At 39.6% G+C, this 18,866-nt stretch overlaps 4 protein-coding genes across 4 annotated transcripts in view; 2 read left to right on the forward strand and 2 right to left on the reverse strand.

Annotated features, from left to right (window-relative positions):
* The window catches only part of LOC106718974, a 47,565-nt gene extending 46,072 nt beyond the window's left edge, over positions 1–1,493 (forward strand). The window contains exon 11 of the mRNA XM_045686756.1: positions 150–1,493. Coding sequence (XP_045542712.1) covers positions 150–1,466 — 1,317 coding nt within the window. The 3' untranslated portion in view covers positions 1,467–1,493. The remainder of the gene's footprint in view (positions 1–149) is intronic.
* Positions 1,494–3,521: 2,028 nt separating this feature from the next.
* LOC106718975 lies at positions 3,522–7,436 on the reverse strand. The gene is made up of 7 exons (XM_045686816.1): positions 6,958–7,436; positions 6,162–6,394; positions 5,791–5,894; positions 5,263–5,449; positions 4,986–5,180; positions 4,168–4,848; positions 3,522–3,919 (listed from the first exon to the last, which is right to left on the reverse strand). The coding sequence occupies exons 1-7, from the start codon at positions 7,164–7,166 to the stop codon at positions 3,660–3,662; spliced, it is 1,869 nt and encodes a 622-aa protein (XP_045542772.1). The 5' UTR covers positions 7,167–7,436; the 3' UTR covers positions 3,522–3,659.
* Positions 7,437–7,857: 421 nt separating this feature from the next.
* LOC106719004 (E3 ubiquitin-protein ligase RNF185) lies at positions 7,858–12,525 on the forward strand. Its single transcript, XM_014513234.2, has 4 exons — positions 7,858–8,315; positions 9,250–9,388; positions 10,687–10,849; positions 12,085–12,525. Exons 1-4 carry the CDS (start codon positions 8,164–8,166, stop codon positions 12,180–12,182), a joined length of 552 nt encoding a protein of 183 aa, XP_014368720.1. The 5' UTR covers positions 7,858–8,163; the 3' UTR covers positions 12,183–12,525.
* A 1,069-nt stretch (positions 12,526–13,594) lies between these two features.
* Positions 13,595–16,858, reverse strand: LOC106718989 (pre-mRNA-processing factor 19). The gene is made up of 7 exons (XM_014513216.2): positions 16,720–16,858; positions 16,322–16,471; positions 16,017–16,150; positions 15,541–15,681; positions 15,159–15,356; positions 14,705–14,946; positions 13,595–14,619 (listed from the first exon to the last, which is right to left on the reverse strand). The coding sequence occupies exons 1-7, from the start codon at positions 16,736–16,738 to the stop codon at positions 13,989–13,991; spliced, it is 1,515 nt and encodes a 504-aa protein (XP_014368702.1). The 5' UTR covers positions 16,739–16,858; the 3' UTR covers positions 13,595–13,988.
* Between the last annotated feature and the right edge of the window lie 2,008 nt (positions 16,859–18,866).

Consider the following 18,866-nt stretch of genomic DNA (forward strand, 5'->3'; position numbering starts at 1 on the left):
TAAGTGATAAAGGTTGTTCGCCCTTTCCTTATTTTTTATTTTTTGGTCAAAATTTTTCTTCACTAATAATTCCCTAAAAATAATTTACATGGTAAAATAACGTTTACAAGGTCAGCTAGTTAATTTATAAAAATACAACAATTTTACAGTTACACCCGGTGAGCAGTAGCGACAGCTGCATCACAGTCAACAAGACGAAGAAAAACGTGACGAACATCAACATAACGACGGAGCCCCAACAGCCGAGCAGACCGAGCCCCAAATCCGAGGTACAGGTGTTCCAGAAGGGCCCAGACATCACCGCCATCGTGGCCAAGCTGCCCGGCCTGGACGCTGCCGAAGTCGACCTACCCGTGCTGCGGCCGCGCTCCAACGCCTCGGGCGCCTCCTCGCGCGCCGCCGTCTCGCCACGCGCCTCGCCCGTGCCTCAGCGCCGCGCTCACAGCTCGCATGGGGCAGAGCCCCGCGCGGGCCGTGTCCGTCACTCCATCTCGCACCACTGCATACACGCCTCCGTCGACTACGGCGCAGAGACCGACGCAGCCATCCGCATGATCGAAAGAAACCAAAGACACATGGAGAAGCAGCGAATGAAAAACGAAAGATTCAATAAATCGCAGACCGAGGACCGCTTCAGATCCGACAGCGACTTGGACGCCAAAGACTCACATTCGACCAGTCGCTCGTGCGAGCCGAGACATTACGAGATCAAAAAAGCTGCCGATAGAATAGAAGAAAGCATAAAGAAGACTAACTGGGCGGAGAGAAAAACTCTGTCCATCATAGAACAGCTGAAGAAATCGCAGCGGCTGCGCAAAATGAAAAAGAACGACAGCTCCGAAGATATTCAGCTCGAGTCGGACAGGCACTACACGTACCACCGGATCGACGGCAAGGTTCTCGAGAACGCGCACAAGTCGAGTCGCAGGTCGTCGAAAGTCCACTGCCGTAGCGCAAAATCCTCGGAGTTCGAATCCGAGTGCTCCGACTATCCGAACGGAGAGATGTACAGCAGCTCACCGAGGCTGGACTACGGCTCGGAGAGCTGCTCGACGCGGACGAGCCACTACAAGCGGGGAGAGGAGGGCAGGTCGCGGCCGACGCCGCCTCGCAAGCCGCTGCGTCTCTCACTACACAAGGCGCGCAGCGCGCACTCCATTCTTAACGGTAGCGAGTCCGAGACGCCGAGCAGGCCCCCCTCAGAGGCGTGCACGGGCGACGGTGGGCCGGACTCGCCACACAAGCGGCCCGTAAAACGGACGTACGCGGCGGACCGGTGGGCGCGCGAGAAGATCCGCGACCCGTCGCGCGCGACGCCGCGACCACAGCGCAAGCTGCTTCACGGACTGAGCGCATGCGAGGCGCCCGCCGCCGACGACCTTTACCCGCAGTCCATGCACGCGCCCGCGCCCGGCTCCGCGCCGCCGCGACCAAACGGCCTCGTTCACACGGGCAAGTGGTGCTAGCGCCTCGCCTCACATCGCTTCCGTAACGATGGATCATGGAATTCGAATTATATTATCTTTTTATATTTGTCAGCTGCAATAAATTCAATTAAAATGATAAAATCACAAGTTATTCGTTACGTCTTGTCCATGTGAAATAGCAACAAAGTTGAGTTCATCCCATTCTCAATGTCATTGAGACTATTTAATACATCGTTTGAAAAGGTGTAAAATATCTTGCCCAAAATAATTAAAAATATTGAAAACCTGTATGATATTAGCTACCACCATTTTAAATAATAAAGACTGTAGGGACACCGATGACCTCGTCGATTGCCGATTGTCACTGCCAGTAATATTCCGACTTGTTAAAATATTAATAGAATTTCTGTACATATCTGTATTATTCCTAAGGCCCACCGTTAAATACTCACCTGTATGTAAACTGTATTTTTATTATTAAGAAATTAAACAATTTCCAAAATAAATGTTAGTTTTTTTTTATTTGCTTAATTTTCTCAAACTATTGTAACCCATTCCATGTCAAATAAAACATCATTCCATAATAAACTTGGATATTTATTTGCAACAAAACAAATTACATTTTATATAATATTTACAAGAATAATATCGTGAGATGATTACAATATTTATCAATATAAAAAAGGGGAAAAGGGATAAGTCGTTGACATCGTGAATTACAACCCTGATTGTGACATTACGGTTCGCGACAACACCGTGTTTTATCTACTTTACAGACATATTTAGCGGTAAATCTTATAAAATTACAACATTCATTAACAACACAAATAACTTTAAATGTAATCCACATCAGAAATATGCAATGAAAAAAAATACTTCATCAATCAATTACACAGAAGCAAAATCCGAAACATTAATCCAAATTCAATTGTTTAAAAATATTTTTACACAAATCTATTCCACATTCTATGACATTACATATACAAAACAAGAAAAAAAAATATATAAACTCTACAACATACAACTCTAGAGACAAGCAATCAGTCTTACAAAAACAAACCTCAACACTATGCTGTCTGTCGGGCAAACATTACCTACATCTAACTAAATAACCGTAGATGTCCACTGTCTAAATACTCATACAAAAATATCTTCCCACACATTCAATACATTCTAATACAGGTATTTTGACAGTGAACATCCACGGTAACTATTTTATATCTAATTTAACCATTTAAAGATACTCAAGTCTGCATCACAAAGAAGGCAGAGATTACCAACTCATCCCAATCCTGGCACACCTCTATATCTTTACATCCATACATCCATACATACTCTACAGTTATGGGCACTTTCATTGTATTAAGGTAAATATAGTAAGCAATTTAATAAGTAAAAATGATAAGACATATAATTATTGCTTGAAAACAGGCACATTCGGTTGCTGTACTGTACTTTTATCTTGTTGACTACATCATGTAACAATGTCTTCTATAAACATTTCATATCAATATTATTGATTCCTCTTCGCTATATCAAATACAATAAATCGTAACAAATATTTACATTTCATATAACTTTCAGAACTAATTGATAATAATATTTATCTTTGTTGAGGATGATTAGCACTCCAATTAATGCCAGGGGTGACAAACCTTTTTTACATTTTAAAATACTATATTTTTTTTAGTTTTTTTTTTTCATTTTATTGTAGTGTTTCATATTTGTAATATTTTATAATATACAATCATATTCCCAACTCCGTATATAACCTCATAAAGCTGACTGATGGGAGTAGGCAGAGATGCCACTTCTATGAACATTCTTCAAATACTAACTTTCATAATTTCTCATAATTCTTAATTTATGCGTAACAATAACTTATTTAAATGTCAACTCTAGTACATTCTATGTATGGCAGTTAAGTTCTCTAAAAGCATCATTAAACTTATGATCAAATCGAAATGAGATGAAGTACTGATTTAGTTATTTGTCATAGGTAGTGTTCCTAATATTAGAGAAATAGGTAACATTAAGATTGTAGTAGCCACCAATTTTGTTAGTTAGACCATTCTCGACCATCTCCAGCACCATTCCACGACACATGCCATTAATAAAGTGACGTATTTGAATGTTTGGTAGAAGATGTTACAATTAGCATGTAGTATCCGTGTTTATGTCGCATTATCTTATATATTTCCTGTTGGTTGTATATTGTATGTTGTATGTTGTCTACTGAGGCAGACTGCGGCCCCAGTTCACGTACACTTTGAGCATTTGTGGCAGCGGCAGGTCGCTGAGTGCACGACGCACGAGTCGCGCGCGACGCCGCCTGGTCGCCTCGCTCGCCGCGCCGCCCCCGTCCCCGCCCCCGCCCCCGCCCGCCGCTCGCCGCGCCGCTCGCCGCCGCGGCTCGCCCTCGCACTCGGACCACTCCTCCTCAGTGGAGGATGTCGGCGCCAACGTGCGCAGACGCTTCTGGCGGCGGCGACCTGCGCGACACAACACTCACGGTCATAATACCACTAGAGTTATATCGTTCGCCTACATTTTTAACAGCACAAAATAAAAAATAATTTCAATTCAAGATGTCTATCCGGAACGTATCCGGTGTTGCAGATGTCCATGGGCTTCGAATATTAAGTGACACGTCTCGTTTGCCACATTCCACCATAAATTTAAAGATTTCCTATTACTTATATTATAAAGCTGTTCGGCGAAAAAATAAAATAGTACTTACCGTCGGCGAGCGGAGGCTCGGTGTCGTCGGTGGCGTCGCCGGTGTCGGAGGTGGTGCTGCGCTCGGTTTTCTCCTGCGAGGAGCTGGAGGGGGAGTTGGCCTCGCCGATGCCGCTGTCCAGCTTCTGGCGCTTCCCCTCGATGCCCTTGGACGCGGACTCGGTGTCGTCGTCGCTGGAGGGCTGGCGGCGACCCGCCGCAGTGCGCGACTCCTCCCACTCCATGTCGGAGGCGGACAAGCCTCGCGGCTCCTCGGTGTTGTCCAAGTACACGTCGACGTCGGCGGGCAGGTCGCGGTCGGCGGTGAGGGGCGGCTGGGGCTGAGACTGGGACTGGGGCTGGGGCGGGGGGGCGGTCTCGTCCACGTCGTGAAACTCTACGGTTAGCGGGCGCGGGTACCTGGGCTGCAGGTTCATGGGCTGCAGGTACCTGCCCAACTCTCCCGTTGTTTGGTTGACTAATCTTATCCGAGGCGCATCGGAATCTTCGGGGTCGGGTTCTGGTGCGAGGTCGCACTCCGGCTCGGAGCTGTCGTCGGCGGAGTTCGAGGTATCGGAGGAGGCGTCGAAGCGCAGGGCGCCGGCCACCCTGTTCTCGCCCATGCTGAGCACGAGACTGAGCAGGGCGTTCATTTCGTTGGCGCCATCCTCGCGTTCCAGGTCGTGAAACATGTTAAAGTTACCTGCGACACAGTAATACTATTATAATCGATTACTTGACGACATTTGGAAACGATCACCGGTTCGAGGCGCCGCGCCGGCAGAAGGGGCGCCCGGTGGCGTTAAACGTACGGGGCTCCTTAGTAAAGTTAAGACTCACGCGCACGGTTCTCGTTTATAGGTATGCAGATACGTCGCGGGCAGCGGCGCGTGTTTCTGGAGGTGCGCGTGCTGCGGGGCACGGGCACTCGCGGGACCTCGCGCAGCTCGGGGTGGCGACACAGCAAGCCGCGGAGCAGAGCGCGCCTGATGGCACCGCGCGACAGCACCTGCAGCGCGGGCGGCGTCTGCTCGTCTATAAACATTACACATTGATTTTTTTGGAAAAAGAATTTCAAAGAAGTCGGTTAAGTTTAGGGAATTTTAAGGAAGTATACCAAGCGTGAGAGTTTGTCGGGCGTCGGTGCCGTTGTTGGATGCGGCCTCGGTGCCGTCGTCCTCGTTCGGCAGCTGCAGCGGCGCGAAGGAGACGTTGAGCAGACTGCGCGTGACCCACTCGCGCGCGCCCACACGCCGCACTTGCACCAGCGTATCGTTCAGCGGCATCACCAGGATGCCCCCGATCTTGGCACAAATCTCTCATTCACCTCCCGCCAAAACCAAGCGTTACACGGAAAATGGAAAAAATATTCATTAATACGTTTTTCTCTGATCTGATAAACTTAACAATATTCAATCCTGCATTGATATCTTACACACTTATTTCATCCTGCATCTATTAATATTATAAATGTGAATGTTTAGATGGATCAACAAACAAATCTTGATGAAATCCTGCATAGATGTAGAACATAATCTGGAAGAACACATAGGCTACTTATTAAGTTTTTTTTTTTTAATTCCGCGCGAACGCAGTCGCAGGCGACAGCTACTTCAAAATACATAGATAATAAAAAAAACATTACCCTTATAAGCTGTTTGAAGTAGTTGGCGTACTTTTCAGGACAGGCTGCACCACAGTAGACACGGTCGTATGCGGCCGTCAGCGGTGACAGACAGAGCCCATTGCCTGGCCACCAAATGCTCTATCAATACACATTGATACATCTCTCATATCACCAATGCTCCATCTAAGCTTGACATCAAGTACTTTTGTAAGTACAACAACACATGTCCATTACAATTCCATTTATCACAATTTACAAATGGCATTAATTTGTTTTCCACATTAATTTGTTCTGCTTCAACAATTATTTTTTGGACTTTATTAATAATAATTTATTTATAACTTCCTAAAAATAGTTCTTTATATCATAGCTAAATTACTAGTACTCACCAAGAAAAAATTTGGGTTCACAAAAGTCAAAATCATCTATAGCATATGATCTTTCAATGAATTTCCTCTGCATCATGATTGCATATTCCACAACCTTGGCATGTAATTCAACCCCATGGCTAATGCCACCAGAGCCCAGCACCAGGCCCACCATGGTGCTCAGGTACCCAGTGCCAGAACCAATATTCAAGAATGACAGCCCGGGGTTTAACTCCAGTCCCTCCATAACTTCACTGTTAGAGAGACATGGTCATTAATAAAAAATACAACACACCTTGATTTATGTTTTTCCTTAAAAATAAATTGTACTTATTATATTTTATTATGATTGAAAGAATTAACAACAAAAAAGAAGGTATAAAAGTTTTCTTCCACATGAATGTTCCATACACAATTATAAACCAAATCCTTATTACAGCTTCAGTTGCAATTTGCAGACTTTATAGCTGAGAGAAAGGCTAATAGAGAAGTCTAAAGACGCTTCCTAAAATAGAGGTAGCAGTTGTTAAATGTTTGGCTAGCCTGGACGGAAATCTTATGACCAGGTTTGATCCCCCACCATAATACAATGTATTTTCAGTTTTCGAATTTCATATATCCATAAAGTAGATGTTTTTACTGTGAAGGCGAAAATTGTGATGCAATCTGCATATTTCGGCAAAGTCATTCAAAGATATGAGTGAAATCAAACAACCCGTACTGGGCTAGCATGGTTAACTATGGTCTATTCACCCAAACTTTGGTAGGCTCCGAGCCCCTCAGTTAGAAGAAATATGATCTAATGACGACGACATACCTGTATATACAAGGCGAAGACAAATGTAAAAGTCCACTTCGCCAGGCAATATCCTTATAAGCTCGCTCTCTATCACCAGGAAGCATATAATCTCCTCGATCAAGAGCTCTGAACACGCGTTCCACTTCTGGGGTTCGGATGTAACTCCCTTCCTTCAGATTGTCCACCAACTCATTGTTATCACGTCCTGAGCTCACTGCACCACCCATTTTGTTATTTTATCACTACAATTTAACGTAAAAAGACCTAGTATTCAGCTGATAGAGTACGTGACGTCACAGTTGTTTTTCCACATATTTTAAAGCCCATCCTATTAAAAAGGGGTCTTAATAGAACGTGGCTAATAATATAATGTACTAGAAATTATTTGTACACTTATAAGTGTTTTTATGAACTTCTAATATGGGAATATAATTTAAAAGGGAAACGCAAAACCACTCAATAAAACCAAACAGATTGTTATTTTTTTTCAGCCACAGATAAAAGAAGATGAAAGTGAATTTTTTTGAAACCAGAGATGAACAAATATAAGCCGAAGAGCCAAAGAGTATATCACAGATTCGTGCCATTGGCATCAGAAAAGAAAAAGAAAGCGAAAAAGAAAAAAATCCAAGGCCAAGCTGGCTTCATCGTCATTGTCAAGTAAGTTACATCAGTCCACTACTGGATATCAGATTTCCCCAACCCCAGTCAGTACCTTTAATTTTACAGAATGTTGAATTCGATGGTGTATGTATGGATGTCATATACATTTAAAGAGGCATTATATCCAGTATACATCCATACAAAAAATGATGTCAATTTGGTCTATATAAGCATATGTTAAGAATTGGGAATAGCTACAAAAAAACATATGTATTTTGCAACGTGGCTAAAAAAACGAATGCGATGTGCGATGATTCGGCACTATTCTATAATCTACGGTAACATTGACAGATAGTCGTCAAGTTGCAATTAAAATACGTGAAAGGGGATGTGATCCAGTTGTTTTTGAGTTAATTCAACAATTAGTTTTAGTTTGTTTTACAGTTAAATTTTTGTAGTGAATTCTAGTGTTTACAGTCATTGTTGCAAAGACTAAACAAATTTTAAGCAAAGTGCGTTTACACAATCACTTAACATTACAGGGATATCTTAAATTGTGATTTGTTAGTGCTGTATAAAATAATTGCGTGACGCAATAAGCAGTTCAAATAGTTTGTTGAAATGGCTGAGACGAGTGAAGCGCAGGCCAGTGCGTCGGCGCCCGGCGGAGACGGCAGCGAGGATGACAAACGGGATGAACGAATGCTGGAGTGTAATATCTGCTTGGATACAGCTCGGGATGCCGTGGTCAGCATGTGCGGACACCTATTTTGGTAGGAAGATAAATAAGTATTTTGTAATATAATCAATAAGTATAGTGTTTATGATACACACACAAACAGGTTTTCTTTACACTTGTTCAATAACAAACAAAGTTATGAAATTTTTGATTATTTTACTTCATAAGTTGGGCCATATCATTTTTCCTACCTAACACAAAAGTTGTTCACACATCAATGAATCTTCTTGTTATTAAAAGGATTAATGTTTATAAGTAAAAAGCATTGGTTACTAAATGTTGCATGAGTTACTTGCTAACTATTTCTATGTTTGCTTGAAAATTTATCCGAAACATGTTTATTCAACTTGTTTAATTACATTTAAACTTCATTAGAACCTTTTCATTAAAATGATGACATTTTGTGTCTTGTTGCAGCAAAGAACAATACTATGAAATAATAGAGGACTTTATACAGGACTGCAGCATTGTATTTTGAAGACACAATCTGATTACTCACAATAATATTGATAGCTCTGTATTTATTTACAATGATACCTCAATTTACCTTTACTATACCATCTATTTTCACACACACAGTACTGTTGTCATTGTTGAGGCTAATTTTAGTCCTTTTCCCAATTCAATCGTCTTACTTCTTACTAAATGTTTATATGTACGGATGGATGAATGTATGTTAAAAGTTATCTCCAAAATGGCTCAAGTTAAATTTCATATAGATATAGAGCATTGTCTGACAGAACACATAGACTACTAATTTTTTTTTATTCCATGCAGTTGCCAGTGACAGTTAGTTTTCCAATAACAAAAGAATTGGTAGAATTGGATTTGGCTAGTGGGGGGGTGGATGTAAAAGAAATATAAAAAACATGTATTCTCACACTTTTTACATGTCTTTAATGGACAGTAATATTGTAAGATCCTTGAATTTGCAATACCCGGTGTTATAATAATTTTGTTTCATGCAGCTGGCCCTGCCTGCACCAGTGGTTGGAGACGCGGCCGAGCCGGCAGGTGTGCCCCGTGTGTAAGGCTGCAATAAGCAGGGACAAAGTCATACCCCTCTATGGTCGGGGGAACACCAAGCAGGAGGACCCCAGAAATAAGGTTAAAACATAGAATAATTTAATAATTAAGGAGATTCTTAATGTAGATTTAGTATAAGAAATTAACACTTAGTGACTGTTTAACTTACAGTTGAACCGACCGATCGTTTAATAATAATAATAGTACAGACCTTAAAACCTAAGTAACTAAGCAAGTGATAAGTAATATTAATGAATTAGGTATACAACATTCAATGAAATATGCATGTTTATCCTCAACTTACAAGGACATTGTAAATCATACCTTTGTATTTTAAATATTAAACATAAAAAAAATTGTATATTGATGTTCTGTTATCTCCAAAAGGTCGACTGACAATGATTATTTATGAGGACAATAAATCTGGTATAAATAAAGCAGTTTGGAATTATAAAAAAACCTTTTCGTAAGAGAATAAACTTACTATTCTTTACATTAATACAATAGACCATTCAATGAATCAGGGAATTACTTCTTTGATGATTGTAGCTTGTGTTAGCAATTTGTGGATACCGTTTATTAGTTAGCTATGTTACCAGGGACATATAACATTTGCATGTCGACCTCAACAGTTCGATGATCTCTCGCCTTTTGCTAGTAAAATAATGTATTACCATATCCTATTGTCTCTTTGTCATGCCAGGTGTATTGACATTGTTTACGGACATTTTGATTGTTTACATTGTTTATTTATTCCTCATACTTAACATCTAAATATTTAATTGAATCAAAGATGAATGGCCACTGAATATACATGTGGATGAGGCACTTCAGTTTTTTTTTTTTATTATAATCATGTGATGTGTTTTATCTTTGTTTTTATTCAAAAAAACATAGTGAATTGGTCTTAAAACAATCTACTATAGCAAACTATTATAAAAATGTACTCTTTACAAATATCTTGGCGGTCCAATGTCTGATAACTATAATACATGTATAGGTATTATGAATTTATATATAAAAAATTTAATTGTAACATTGATTTGGCTCACAGAAATTTGAGTGTTTGTAGCCTTGATAACTTATCGTAAAATATATGATTTATCATAAACTATCGTACAAAAGAGGTATGACGTAAATCTGAGCATCTGGGGTATGCTCTGCCAAGTTTTCCATCTTTAGGCTTTATGTTTTTTAGGCTAAACCAAAGAACGCACAGGTTATAGTGTTTTTTCCTTAACTTGGTCCTCGGTGGCATACTTCTTTTGCTTCTACGAACATAATATCTGAACGAAAACTAGTACATTTGTCGGATACAGTTATTAATAATACCGTAATTGTTTAGTACGTATGTTATATACGCTGTGTGCACTGCGCAGGTGCCGCCGCGGCCGGCGGGGCAGCGCTCGGAGCCCGAGAGCGCGGGCGGCTTCCCAGGCTTCGGCTTCGGCGAGGGCTTCCACATGTCCTTTGGCATCGGCGCCTTCCCCTTCGGCGTCTTCACCTCCACATTCAACTTCGGCGACCCGCGGCCCAGCGCAGGTCCAAACTTATATTATCATTGTTGACAAATGGATGCTTTAAATACTTTGTTAAAGTACATACTAGCTGTTGCCCGCAACTCCGCGAAAAATTAAAAAAAATTAATAAGTAGTCCATTGGTTCTTAAAGACTATGTTCTATTTCTATTCCAAATTTCATCAAGATCCATCCATCTAAACTTTCACATTTACAATATACGCGATAACCTTAAATCGCTGAAGCTGTACATAGAGATCTAGCTATAAATTAAAAGGTTCCAGATGTTGCCTGCTTGTTTAAGAGACAGAGGATGAAGAGTGACTGAATTATATTTGTTAAGTCGTCTTATGTGATCTCATAAGACTTACAGATATAATACATTTTGATTTGGTTCACTTAGCTGTCATTATCAATAAATTATGATCTTTATAAATTTTTTTTTGTGCCTGTGTGCGTAGCGTAGTGCGCCGCAGCCGGAACCGGTACGAACAGAATACCGTTACAAAATCATCTCGTAAACAAGTTGCACATAAATATACCTTTTTAGTCTCAAAAGTTTAAAGCAATATCTGCAAATTGTGAAAATATTTTAATTTTGGTAAACGGTAGCTCATGAATGCGTTACGGACTATGGGTTCAAATTCTACGTATTAACAATCTCATTTTAAGAATAAGAGTTGTTGATAAAAGCATTTAAAATTGTATAAAAAATAGATTCTCGCATTTTTCAGTTTATCCGAAACGAAAAAAAAAATGCGAAGACGCCACACAAAAAAAAACTTCGATTCACTGACATTAAATAATTCGTAGGCAACTTAGGGATAAGAACTTACATGTACCGCACATGACTTTGCTTGCGTACTTGTATTTTTTATAACTTACAAAAACTGTATACTCATCACACGTTCAGTAAAGCACAAGCAGCTTTTGCCGCACTCGATATTTTAGCGTTCGAATTACTTTCGTAATAAACTCGCTCTGTTTCGAACATCGCGATTATTCCGGCTAAAGTTTATGTTGGATCTTCATCGCTTATAATGCAACAATTAATAACACAACGAAAAATAAATTTAATAAGATTAACCTTGAAATTGTATTTACAACTGTAGTAAGATGTCAACTGTCAACACAGGTGTCGGCCATTTTGATTATTATTTGTAATATTTGTATTTGTTGTCGAAGGCCAAGGCCCACTTTGGGTCTCTGCGTCACCCTAGTTAGTTAGTTATTTGTAATATAGTACTCTTGTGTTGCAGCGCCGCGCGGCACAGCGCAGTACGACGAGGAGCAGTTCCTGTCCAAGATCTTCCTGTGGGTGGCCATCCTCTTCGTGTTGTGGTTGATATTCGCATGACCCGCGCGACTCACTCCCGCCACAACACCGCGTGCGTCTCCTCAGAGGACTTATCCTCTAACATCACTTGATTCCTAAATTTAATTTTTGAATATCGCGACAGGTTTTAAATGCGCTAGGTTTATGGTGTAATAATACAAATTGCATTTTATTGTAATATTTGAATACATAGTTAACATGCCGAAGCCGTACTATCTTTGTCGTATGTGCTCAATGCGCATCAATTTAATAAAAATATATTTTAAAACAGTGTAAGAAAGCAAAATCATCGTCACAAAGCTCACATAAATTATTAAAAACTAATTCTACTGTCACTTCAAAACAACATCGAATTTAACTTAAATTCGATGTTTCAACATTTTTTTTAAATGAATAAACGTTTTTCTTTGAACTTTATTACAGACTTTTTCAGTCTTAACCAGACGAGAGCTTGAATGTGGTATATTATGTATGTATTCGAAAATAAATTTGAGTGAATAACAAAAAACTTCATTTTTGCTATGTTAAGAACTAGGTATTTTGTGTAAATTAATGTGTATCAACATAATGGTTATGTTTAAAAGGATATTTTGCCTATCATTCTTTCTCTTCAGTTATTTTCAAAGGAAAATGCCTTTTCTGTTTTTTTTTTTTAGTACTATCTAAATATGGTCACATATTTTCTGTACTAAATAATTATCAATTTTGAAAACATCTTTTTTTTCGTAAATGTCTAATATTTTGATGCCTCCTACGTAGACTTATAGGAAGTCATGATTTTGTGACTTACCTACCTCTTGTTTTCTAAACTTGACAAAAACTAATTTAACAATACAAAGATGAATAACTGTAGATAATTATGGTTTCATCTTTATCGTAATTATTTTTGTAAATGCTTAAACTTAATTTTGCAAAATTTGTGTTCTAAACATTAGATAACTTACGTAGGAGCCATTGATTTATGAATCTGTCACATCCAATGCCACAATGAAAGTCGTATTGGCATTGTAAATATTGTTTATTAATTCTTGGTTTTACTATAAATTATCTGGCTGAAAAATTCTGCTTTGTTAGTTTTAAAAAAAAATATTCTATTAGCTTTAGTTTGATTCTAATGTAAAAAAGTGAAGGATGTTTGTGATATTTGGAGGTTATGTTGCGCGTTGGCGGGAACAGCTGTCACACGTCAACGTCGCAACAATTCCTTGTCAAGCAAAAAGACCATGGTTAATTTTTAATTCGGTAGATAGAGTTTTATGTTAAAATGCTTATGTAATCTATGTGTATATATTTAAATGTTTTATTGTAAATTATTTAAAATAAACAATTGTACTGCAAGTTGTTTGTCTTTATATTTCTCAATTCTCTATGGCTACAAGTGATAATAAAAAAAAAACATTGGTTTACTTTCCTTTATTTATATTACACTGTGGGGAAAGTCAAGGAAAAAGGAATTTACATTACTTTGAATAATAATAAAGGATGTAATGTCTGTGGATCTTGTATACATTTGCAAATAAGTTTTTATTCCAATGTTTAAAAAAGGGTTACTTACACTACGAAAATATTTAACTAAGGTAAAAAAAAGTTCAATGATAATCCTTAAAAATATATACTCTGGCCTCACATTTTGCCACATTGGTCCAAATCAGCTCTGATGAAAATTGGGTTCATAAAATGTTAACTTTAGACATATATCTGTGCCTCTTCATACCAATGACTGTGATATGAGATTTTTAGTTATAAAAGAACATATTTAGGTTATAACAACACGCTGTCATAAAGTCCCATAACTTTAACCTGTTGTCCTGTGATGTATGTGAAGTATCACTCGAGGCCGTAGAGTTTGAGCGTGCGGTCCATGCTGGTGGAGGCGAGGTACTGCGCGTTGCGGCCGAAGCGCACGCCGGTGGCGGAGGCGGTGTGGTCGTTGAACACCTTCAGCTCCTGCCACTGGCGGCAGAGGTAGACGCGCACGTCGCTGCCCGCAATGGCCAGGTATGTGCCGCTCTGATCGAAGCACAGCTCCTTGATCACATACCCCTCCTCCAGCTGTATCGTCTTGAAGTTCTTCAGCTTGCGCAGATCCCACAGCTTGACGCAAGCGTCCTCCGCCGCCGTCGCCAGGTAGTAGCCGTTCTCGGAGAACGAGATCGAGGTGACTGGGCCCACGTGGCCGGGGAAGTTGGCCACGTTGCTCTGCTCCTTCAGGTCCCAAATCTTGACCTGCGAGTTCTCAGTTCCCGTGCCGAAGATGAGGCCGTCGGGGTGGAACTGCGCAGTGGTGAGGCTGACGCCGGAGGAGTCGCTCACCTTGGTGAGCAGGGCGCCGGTGCGGATGTCTGAGAACGCCCAGTGCTGGTCGGTGGAGGTGGACAGAACGTAGTCGCCGGTGGGGTGCAGAGACAGCCCCGTCACCGGCCCGTCGTGAGACCGCAGGATCACAGATGTTTGAGATCTGCCATCAAATTCAAATACAACAATGTTTCAACTGAATTATTAAAAAGCTAATTCTCTGTAAACAATGACAAGTAAAAACGTACGTGGGCACATTCCAGACGCGTATGGTGTGGTCGGGCGAGGCGGTGATGACGGTGTCTTCGTCGGGGTGGTAGATGACTCGCGTCACCTTCTTGGTGTGCCCCTTGAGAATGGCCACCACCTGCTCCGTGTCCTTGTTGAAGACTGTGGCGTTGCGGTCGTTGCCGCCCGTCAGCAGCCGGCTCTGATCCGACGGGTTGATGTCCAACGCCAGGATGCCCGGCACGCTCGCAGAGTGGAGACCCTTAGGGAAATCTCATTCATTAGCTATGTTATAACAGTTATAGAATATTAATAGCTAAATGGTTCATTCATGTAGCATAGACACAGATAGGTCAGTTTTCAAAAAAACTAAAACAATGTTAACATTTTTGGTTTTTAAAATAATACCCAGATATTCTCAATTAACAAATTCTCTCAACATATTATTTTAACCAGATGGTCAAGTGAACTCACGGGATGCGAAGCGAGCGTGAGGAAGGCGCGTATCTGGTCTGGGGGCAGCAGGCCCTCGGGCACAGTGCGGCCGCGCCGCTTGCGCTCCTGCGTGAGTGCAGTGGCGCGCTCCTGCAGCCGCGCCACCACCTCGCCCGACATGCCCAACGCCGCCGCGCCGCCTCCAGCGCCAGCCGCACCCGCTGCACCAGCTTCCACCTGCAAACAAATATAAATTCAATTCAAAACTGGTATGAAATATAATTTTTTGACACAAGTCTCTATTTTCCCTTTAATCTCATTTCCTGAAATTTCTTGTGTTAAAAGTATAGTGGTTGAGACCACTAATAAATAAGACAAAATGTCCTGACACTGTTATTCTAGTGATATCTGTATAATTTACCGCATGTGTGGGCTGCGGAGTGACGACGGCTACTTGTGGCTTAAGCGTTGCGAGGGCTTCTCGCGCCGCCGTCACTTCCTTGGTGAGACGAGCGATCACCCGGCAAGCCGCATCGTGCTGGTACAGCGCGTGGCTCAGCTCCTGCATATTTAATATTTATATTATTTCACTTTCATAACTGAATATGTATTAGCAATGACATTGCAAATTTCTTTAAAGCAATAATTATTATTTGTTCCATCTGGGATATCTATAGCAACTGTAATGATCTTAGCATTAACCTTGTCTTTAAGAAAACTACCAGCTAAGGGCACAGTTCTTGATGTCTACTGTACAACCCATAAATTCAATGCAAAATTCATTCTTCAAAATAGCATAAAAATTATTAGAATTTCATATGTGAGGTATTATATACCTTATAGCTGTAAATTATTCTGCTGTCATAAGGACTAATACATTTTTTTTAATAAGCTTACCTGTCTAGCAGTCTGCAGTTGCTGGCGCTGTGTAAAGGTGTGCAGCATAAGAGCATCCCACTCATCCTGCATGCTCTTCAATGTGGCAGGGATTGATGTGGCACTTGGGGGCTTTGGCTTTACTATCGGTGGGGCTACAAATATTTGTATATGTTTCAATATCATTGTTGTAAAATGTAATGTAAGGTAAAAAAATTTACATTGAGGATATCCATAATAATTTTATCCCACATTTTGTATATTGTATATCATAACACATTGGGCAACAACCAGATGTACAGTTCTAAGCCTGTTATAAAACTTACTTTTAATTTCAATAAGATCTTCCACTTTTAACTCTTTCCCGCTAATTGGATCCACACCATTTTCAATGATATATTTTTCTATGATACGTTTCTCGAACACTGCCCCCGAAGATGGAGAAACAACTGGAACTTCTGGCACTTCATTTGATACTAAAATTTGGTACAAATAGGTTAGAATTTTCCTTCAATACAACGCAATAATTCCTTACAACCATATAACCCTTATTCCCTTAAAGATTATAAAATAATTAAATCACGCAATGTTAATCTCTAAAACTATATTTATTCAAAAGGAAAACAAGCCAAGGCATAAACTTTTGAAGGTTTACCCGGCATGATTTTACCACTATTTGTTTGCGGACTTATAACGCCGTGTTCAAGAGAAATTTAAAACTTACTTGCACAACACAGAGCCATAATAAATCCAGCTTAAAGCAAACTTTTATCACTAAAATTGATTAACATTCAAGTAACAAAATACAAATATGTTGTAAATTCAATCAAATTCAATAGTTTGATGGATGCTCTGTGGTTCCAAGCGATAGCCACAGAGAATATAAAGTTAATAGATAAATAAAACAAACATCAATGATGCAGCGCAGAGTATAAAAATGTTTGATATCAGTTAACCTGCCGAAACATCAGTACCAAAGATATTGCAAAATCGAATTTGAATGTGGTGGAATGTTTATTTGGGACCTACAATAATTAAAATTACCCAACATCTTATTATACTTAATAATATTATAAATTGGGTGGTAACATGGGTGAATATAATTTTGTTTTTCCATATTATAAGGTGGCGTCGGTAGGTCAGGGGTTAAGCACTTGATTTATAATGTGCAGGTTCTGAGTTCAAATCCCGCCATATGCCAGTGTTTTCTATTTACATTTGAACATTTATCTGACGTTCTTATGGTGAAGGAATACATCGTTATGCAACCCGCATATATCTGCAATTGCAGTTGCGTTGCCTTTCTTTAGTTATCGGAGTAGGGAACGCACAGAAAGAGGATATTTCCTCCGCCATATCCACTTACCCTTCCCATCATTTCCTTATAAGAAAAGGGTAGGCAGGAAACTTGGACCAAAATTAGACCAGCGGCACGCTCATTTATCAGACGAAACGCGGAATTTCTTTCATTTCACGCCAGTCTTCTGAGTGGTCGGTGTTTTTCACCGGTAGACCCGAACGTTTCGAGTACGTAATATATTGGTGTCTCGGGATCTACTGTTAAAAATATTTGTTCTTACGTATGCACAGAACCGATAAACGGAACTCGATTAAATTTGGAACAAACGTAGAATACGGTACACATAGGTGACATAACATTCTAGAAATATGTACGTTTACCATAGTCTCAAATAACTCATACTGTTTTTATTATACCGCACGAACGGAGTCGCTGGCAAAAGCTGTTTAACAATACGGTAATTTAGCCAGTAACAGGATCACAAAAAATACGTAGATTTTCTGGAAATACCATAGATTTTGTCTTCTTCATGGATGTTTTTGTATGAGAGTTTATTATAAAACGGCTCCGAACTTGTTAATATTTACTGCAATTTTTTTTCTTATAATCTGGTTATAACTCTTTGGAATTTCAGTGAGTTAAAAAGAAAATTACAACATATTTTCTTGTTTTTATTAAATTATTGAACAACGGATTAGAATAGGTAGTGCCTGTGGAATGGCACTCGACTTACCGACTAAACACGTGTAAAAACTTAAGCTATATTAATCATTTTGTACATGGCCACTGCAAAAATAGTGTCACCTATACAAACATTTTATTATATACAAAATACTTAATGAAATACGTAACAATAGAGCTCACAATTTTTAGATTTATGTGATGTGTGAACATTAAAATTTCATTGCCACAATTAAAAAGCCAAACCAAACTTTGACAAATAAGCCCATTATATAAACATGAAACAAAATATGTAACCAAAGACAAATCTAAAATACCTGCACAATATTATTTTGTTTTTGTCATAGAGAATCAGAAGAAAAGACAATATATTTTTGGTACAATTATTTCTGCAGAGGAAACCCACAGTTTCATTTGCAAAACATATCTTTCTAAGAAAACTGTCTATATTCCAATTTTTTACAATTCCTTTCAAATGTCTTGGCGGCCTAAGGTCATCCAACCTCTCTCTGCATTCTACTAAACAACCAAGATATTTGAAAACTACTATACCAGCTGGGATGAAACCTTGTGCTATTTAGTACACTCTAGACATATCTATTAACATTTTGTTCTATTCAATGTCGAAATGTTTTGCCACAATTTTCATAATTAAACAATATGTAATAAAAAACTTATAACATTTCATGAAATAAATAAAAATTGACAACATAATGAAACATAGTTTTCTTAATAAAAAGAAAATAATATTTTAATTTTAATATTTCTTTTATATTCACAACTCGCTTGGAAGTTTAAACATAATGAAATATTTACAAAGAGGACATTGCTATTTAATATATAACAACATCTAAAACAGGGATCCCCAAACTATTTTGGACAAGTGACCC

The sequence above is a fragment of the Papilio machaon genome, chromosome 4, assembly GCF_912999745.1.
Source record: "Papilio machaon chromosome 4, ilPapMach1.1, whole genome shotgun sequence".
Classification (NCBI taxonomy): domain Eukaryota; kingdom Metazoa; phylum Arthropoda; class Insecta; order Lepidoptera; family Papilionidae; genus Papilio; species Papilio machaon.